Source organism: Otolemur garnettii, unplaced genomic scaffold (assembly GCF_000181295.1).
Source record: "Otolemur garnettii isolate 467f Iridium unplaced genomic scaffold, OtoGar3 scaffold00081, whole genome shotgun sequence".
Classification (NCBI taxonomy): domain Eukaryota; kingdom Metazoa; phylum Chordata; class Mammalia; order Primates; family Galagidae; genus Otolemur; species Otolemur garnettii.
The window spans coordinates 6,430,732-6,437,652 of record NW_003852476.1 but is presented as its reverse complement, the minus strand read 5'-3'; the positions used below and the strand labels follow the sequence as shown (position 1 = coordinate 6,437,652).

The window sequence follows — 6,921 nt, the reverse complement described above, 5'->3', positions numbered from 1 at the left end:
GAGGCAAGATGTGCCCTTGGACAGCCCTGCTCCAGAGGCAAGATGTGCCCTTGGACAGCCCTGCTCAGGAGGCAAGTCCTTGACCACCCCTCCCTGCTGCCTTCCCTCCCAGGGTTTCTCCCCAGGCCCCGCGTGCTCTCAGCTGTTCTCTTTCTCTTCCTCCATCACACTTTCGTTTACGTATTTCAGTCCTCTGCAAAGATGAGCTGGACGTCCTCCTCTATAGCATTTAAACTTGTTTTTAGGCAAGGAGCCTAAAATTGTACAAAACTATACCAGAAATTCTCTCAGTGAATTTTATTCTTAGTAATTTTATCTGACGACTTTCTAAGATTTTCCTGAAAATTACTTTGAAGGCATGTTCCTTGAAGGAGGAAGAAACAGAAGGCTTTCAGTGCAGCTGGGACATGTTTCTGTACTATTCTGTGTAATCCCCACAGTGACCGCACGGCACGGCTTTTCTCCCCTCTATTTTACAAGCAAGGACACTGAGGTTCAGAGGATACGGGGGCTCCCTGAGGTCACTCAGCTAGATGGTGACAGGCCTAGGAGGCTGCCCTGGCATGGGAGCTCAGAGTCACTGCTCCCAGCTTTGGGGAAGACACCCCAGACACACGTGGACTGCCATTAAGGAAAATGAGCGCTGGATAAATGATATGGAATGAACCAAATAGAGCAGCTGGTGTTAGGAGCAGAAATAAAAGACAGTGAAGGGGTTTCAGCCTCCCAGAAGTGAGCCTGTGAGGAGAAGGGACAGCTGAGTCTCCAGGGAAGATCAGGCACCAGGGGCTGTTTTCCCGCAGAGTGAAGATCACGAACAGTATTACTGGGTCACACGTGCTTGTTACCAAAAATATTTGTCTTTGCATAAAAGATAAAGCTCAAAGCAATTGTATGTATCTAATTAAGAAATAACAATCTTAATAATTCTGCATGAATCTTAACCTTGACCTTAACCTAGTACCTGTCCTAGGTTCTATAAGGATTGACTGAGGGAGTAAGTGATACCTAGCCTCAGATGCAGTTGGAAAGCACTCTCTCAGGGAGACTCTAAATGAGGCTGAGGACTGATAAAAATGTCAAGACAAAAATTAAGAGAAGCAGATGTTAGTGGAAGTCTAACCAAATAGTGAGGTGGCCTCTTCAGATTTCTACTAGACCTAGATTCCTAAGGTATGAAATATTTATCAGCGAAACCCTGATCTGGATTGCTAACCCTCAAATAGAGAACACTGAAATTTTGCTGGGCACAGACTGATTTTTCTTTCCTAGCTTTCACGGTTATCAAGCATAGTGACCTCTATCCACCAAGGCTACCAAAACACACTTTGTAATAGCTCAAATTAGCATTTTCACTTGAATTACTAACTCTGGGGTCCTTAAATATTAAAAATGCTAAATCAGATACAGTAATTGGACTGAATATGTGCACTGTGAAAGGCCGTTGGAATGATGACAGTGATGGCTGTGGGCCCCGGGGGCTGGCACACCCTGCACATGACGGCCAGATTCTGGGTCTGAATGAGCCCACCTCTGTAGCTCGCCAAGACTGTTGTCACGATTGGCTGTGGCCAGACCAGGTGAGTAGGACTCCCTTCAGGAAACTAAGAAACTTCATGGTATAAATCCACAAAGAAAAGCCTTTTTCTATGCTGCTTTACTTGTAAAACTATAAAAGCCACATTCTTGGTTTCCCCGGTCTAAAATTTCTACTAAATACACAAATGACTACTTGTTACAAAAACATGCTGTACAAGAGACATTTGGCAGAACCCAAAGGGCTCTGCTTCTGTTTCTACGTGAGATTAGGGCTTTCTCAATTTTAGGAGGATGTTGGCACCTAAGCTATGAATTACACATGATTCGCTTTGGCAGTATCTGCCTGAGAAGGATTTCTGTGGTTGTTTCTCTTCCAGTGATCTGGAGAATTCTCAGGGATAACAGCACCTTTAGCTCCAGGACACAGTGGCCCATGTAAAAACTGTTCCTGAAATGGCATTGATTGTAAGACCAGAGATTTCTAAAGAGACAATTCTGTCAACTAGATAGCTAATATTTCCCAAATTTGGCTTTTTATCTCAAATGATGAAAGGAGGTAACCCGAGGAAAGTAATTCTTATCCCACAGACACCATCCAGGAGAAAATGAGCTGTTCTGATTTCTCCCCACTTGAAGAACGGCTCTTTTATTTGTCTTTATATCACTTTTGCATCTAGAGGTGAAAATATATGATTTTTGAGATCAACTCATGTGGTTACAGAACTGACCCAAATTGCACATACTTTATTTTCAACATAAAGGTGTCAAATTCATGTTTCTTCCTCACCTCAAAGTAAGGTGTCCAGTGACTATGCACACGCACAGAAAAGACCTCCTCAGCCCAGTGACTACGCACACACACAAAAAGACTTCCTCAGCATGACACGTTACCACATTTACCTGGAGCCTGGGCATGGCTGCTGGCTTTAGGAGATGGCGTGAAAAGAATCTGCAGAGGTTGGAAAACCACCCTTCTTCCCTCCAGGCACTAAGGTACAGGCCCCTTTGTCCTGCTCCTTGGACGCTGCCGATGGAAACACAATTGATGTCGTAGCAGATTGGGAATGATGCTTACCTGGGCTCACACCCTGCTGTGGCCTGAATGTACGAATGGGGAGTGTACACTTAAGTCATGAGTGATGGAAAGACTTGATATTTGGCAAACAAAGCTATCAAGGGCTATTGCAATGAACTCAGAAATAACCATTTCTTAAGAGAGAAAACTCTGATTCTTTGGTTCTTTTGATTAGAACATACATTTTAGTTGGAGCTGATGGATTACTGATGGGAGGTAAAAAATGAGTGGCAGCATCTGAGGCTCAAAGGAGTAGGACGCTGACTCCATATGCTGGAGGTGGTGAGTTCAAACCCAGCCCCAGCCAAAAATTCCAAAAAAAAAAAAAGAAAGAAAAAGAAAAAAGACACAAGAAGTAGTGCATAGAGCAAGCTGTTTGCTAGTCAGAACTGCTGGATAAGCCACACTTACAGATTTTAGGATCCCTGTGGCATCTTCATGGAGCCAAGTTGGGTAGACCACGTCATCATTCAGGATGGCCTCGAAAAGGTCATCTTCATTCTCTGCCTCAAAGGGCGCGTGGCCACACAGCATCTCATAGAGCAGCACACCCATGGCCCACCAGTCCACGGCAGGCCCGTACAGCATCTCTTGGAGGATCTATGCAGGGGAGCAGCATGAGAAAGGTTTGCACACATGATTAACAAGTGTGTTCTCTAAGACTAGGAAGGGGATGGACGAGGAAATATCAAAAGTACACCGCATGTGTGTTTCACTCCATCTCCATGGGGGAGTTTGTCTTCCCTGTGTTCAACTCTGCGACACCTTCTCATCTAAGTGAGCAAATACTCATGGCCTGCTCAGGCCAAGGTGTGGAACGTGCAGATCCAAATCAGAAGGAGTCTGGACACAGATCAGTGTAGAAGGGCGAGGAGGATGGGTTCCTTTACCCAGATGGGAGAGATTTGAGAGCTTTTCTCTCGTTCTGCTAAATGGGGCTGGGATTAAATCATTGAACAAAGAGGGAAATAAATTAAATAGCTATGAGCAGAGCCCATGGTGCTTTCACTTAGGGCTAAAGCCTAAAGTGACTACAAAGTGTGCCAAAAAAAATTTAACTCCAATTCTTATTTAGGGGGACCCAGGACATTCTTAGCTGCTATTCGCCAATGAATCATCAATGAGTCTGGAGGCCACGTGTGAGCTCCCTGCACCTTTTAACGCTGCCCCCAAAGCTGCAGTGCATGAAGCAGCAGGTGGCTCTCCGGTTTCTGAGGGTCACTGTGCAGCTCGGATTCCAGAAGCCGCTCTGAGCAGCTGCACTCACCTCTGGAGCAATGTAGTCAGGCGTGCCGCAGAAGGTGGCCGTGGCGACTCCGTCACAAATCCCCTCCTTGCACATGCCAAAGTCTGCCAATTTGCAGTGACCCTCATGGTCCAACAGGACATTGTCCAGTTTCAGATCTCTGAAAGACACAGAAGTAGCATGGGAGAGGCAGCCAGGCCCCAAACCCTCCACCTGGAAGGCCTAGCTCACAGGAAACGGTGTGCAGACCACAGTTGGCCATGTGTGCACTCCCTGCACACCCTTCAAACGGAACACATTTCTCTGGGCTCTGGGGATAAAAATGGAGATCAAGTGTCAGAAGCAAGCTCAAGGTCCCTAGATGGGGCACACTCGTGAACATACTAACCACATACGAAAGCTGAAGGTAAGATGCAGCTTTTCCAGGCTTTCCACTTACCGTGAACCCATAGGAAATCCCCCCGCCCACCCCCGTCTTCTATTCCAGCACCCATCCCTGCCATTAGAGTTCACTGAGTGAGAGCAGGTGGCCACTGTGGGCCAGGGACAGTGACAGGCACCAGGAGCACAGATGATCTTCACCCTCAAGAACTCACAGAACAAAGAGACAAATATTTCCTAGGCTCTAAGTTCCACAAAGGCAAAGAGATCAGGTTGATCTGGCTCACAATATGCCTGCGTAGTGTACTCAAGACATACTTGTTTTACACACACGCACAGAGGGGGTTAGAGAGCACACCAACTGCTGTATAATCCAAGTGGTGTGAGGAACGGATGAACCAAACGGTGTGAGAGAAACAGAAAGGGGACCAACTCCTTCCTTCCAGTGGGAGGACAGAGACCCAGACTCACAGAAGATGCAGAACTCATGTGGGGTCTGGAAGTGTGAGTCAGAGCCTCAGAGGCAGAGAAGGGGAGTATGAGAAGTCGCCATGGGCAGTGAGAGGGAGCAGGTGCCAGCGGCAGGCACAGGGCACGGCTGAGCAGGTGCGCTCTGAGAGCTCCATCTGGGGATCCTGGGGGCACTGAGGCCAAGGCCATGAGAAACCATAGGACTCAAGTGGAAAGTTACATCCTTCAAACTGTGAATGTTCGGGAGTGCCACGCTAAGGCATTTTGATGTTTAGATATTAGGCCAAAAGGACCCATTGAAGCTCTGGGAGTAACAGGTTCTGGCTAAAGGAGGAAAGATCAGCTAAGAGCAGCTGAGCTGGCCCAGGGAGGGGAGGCTACGACCTGAACCAGGACACTGGTGGATAAGGTGGAAAATAAGGGGCCTGTGAGGGGGAGGCAAGCAGCGCTCCGGTCCAGGCAAAGTCAGGAATAAGTCTTGATAACCATGTGAGGCAGACCAGAGAGAAGCTGCAGAAAGGACGAGTCCACTGGCTTAGATCCAGTGGGTTCTGGGGATGTTAACCAGGAAAAGGAGAAGCAGGGTTGGTTTGCATGTACCCAGGTACATGAGAGGCCTAGCAGGTGACGGAGAGCCCAGCAAGAAGGTGTTTCCCACCCTCTCTCAATTCCTAAGAGTGGAATCTGCTAGAAAGGAGTGAACTGTCAGCAGTAGGGCTATTTGGTAAAAAGCCTTAACGTAGGATGAAACATGGCTGCACCTGGGTAGAACCGTCTACAAATGCATGGTAGTGCTTTTTTCAAACAAGCCCTCCCCAGAATGGGCTTCCGGCTCCTGGTTCTCCTGCCTCCAGCCACATCCTAGGCACTGGTACAGAGCAGGATGGATCAGGGCAGACTGGGAGGGTCCTACAGACCACACCATCACCAGCCAGCCTAGGGAGGGCACAAAAAGCACCTTGGTCTACCAGGGAGACGGTGATGCCTTGTTCTTCAAAGGGATAGTGTGTTCAGAGGCAAACCACAGAGGCTCATCAGTGAAGAGGCAGCTATGTGTCACATGGGGGATGCGGATGACCTAGGGCCCTGTGGTTAGTTGTGTTGAGCTGCTGAGTGTCCCCCCAGTGTGGCTGCAGGTGACTGTGGGCTGTGTTGGGTGCTGGTGGTTCTGTTTCTATCCCCAGTCTCCGGATAAATGGTCAGCTGTCCTGCCTGTCCCAAGGCTGGTCCCTGTCCAACCCAGATCACATTCCTGCCCTAGAGGAGGGAGGTGATGACAGGCCCAGCCTTGGTCCTGTTGGTGGATGCGGCCTGGCCACGCAGGTCCCATAGACTGTGGTCCTGGAAATGAACCCCTCTGTTCATTCTCTGTTTTCCAAGAATCTGAGATCAGTGTGGTTAAAGCAGCAGAATTTCCCTGGCCTGGGTCCACAGGAACACAGCACAGACCCTCTCTCTGCTCCTCTGCTCCCAGCAGGGCCTCTCTGGGTATAGGGGTGTAAGGAGAGGGGGTGTAAGGAGAAGGTGCTGCAGGCCCAGGCACCCCCTGCAACAAACCAAGCAAAGACTCTTCAGCCCACAGCTCAAACCCGCCCTGGCTCCCAAGGAGCCCTCCCCGTCCCCATGTAGAATCCTATTCCCCACAAAGTGGATGCATTTGGTTGGCTGTGACTGTGGGTGCTATTCCCCCACCCCCACCCCCGCCGCCCAAGTATAAGCATAGTGAATTTAAACTGCAGGAAGTCAGGATTGCAGGAGTGTAGGGCAGGGGCTGAAGATGACAGGGGTCACATCCCATGAGGGAGGCCCCTGCCAGGAGCATTGGCTGTTAGTCCTTCCACGGGAGGCTCCTGACCTGGGAGGCCCTGTGAGGCCCGATGCCTGCTCCTCTGGGGGTGGCGGCAAGAGTTAGGGATAGTGAGGTGCAGCCAGGGCACAGTGAGATGCAGGCTGGGGCACAGTGAGGTGCAGCCGGGGCACAGTGAGGTGCAACCTGAGGCACAGTGAGGTGCAGCTGGGGCACAGTGAGGTGCAGGCTGGGGCACAGTAAGGTGCAGCTGGGGCACAGTGAGGTGCAGGCTGGGGCACAGTGAGGTGTAGCCGGGGCACAGTGAGGTGCAGGCTGGGGCACAGCGAGGTGCAGCTGGGGCACAGTGAGGTGCAGGCTGGGGCACAGTGAGATGCAGGCGGGGCACAGTGAGATGCAGGC

At 49.8% G+C, this 6,921-nt stretch overlaps 1 protein-coding gene across 1 annotated transcript in view; it reads right to left on the bottom strand.

Moving 5' to 3' along the window:
* Positions 1-4,310, bottom strand: part of LOC111726802 (protein kinase C eta type-like) — a 24,673-nt gene extending 20,363 nt beyond the window's left edge. The window contains exons 1-3 of the mRNA XM_023515873.1: positions 4,300-4,310; positions 3,882-4,020; positions 3,026-3,214 (exon numbers count right to left, since the gene is read on the bottom strand). Coding sequence (XP_023371641.1) covers positions 3,026-3,214; positions 3,882-4,020; positions 4,300-4,310 — 339 coding nt within the window. The remainder of the gene's footprint in view (positions 1-3,025; positions 3,215-3,881; positions 4,021-4,299) is intronic.
* Between the last annotated feature and the right edge of the window lie 2,611 nt (positions 4,311-6,921).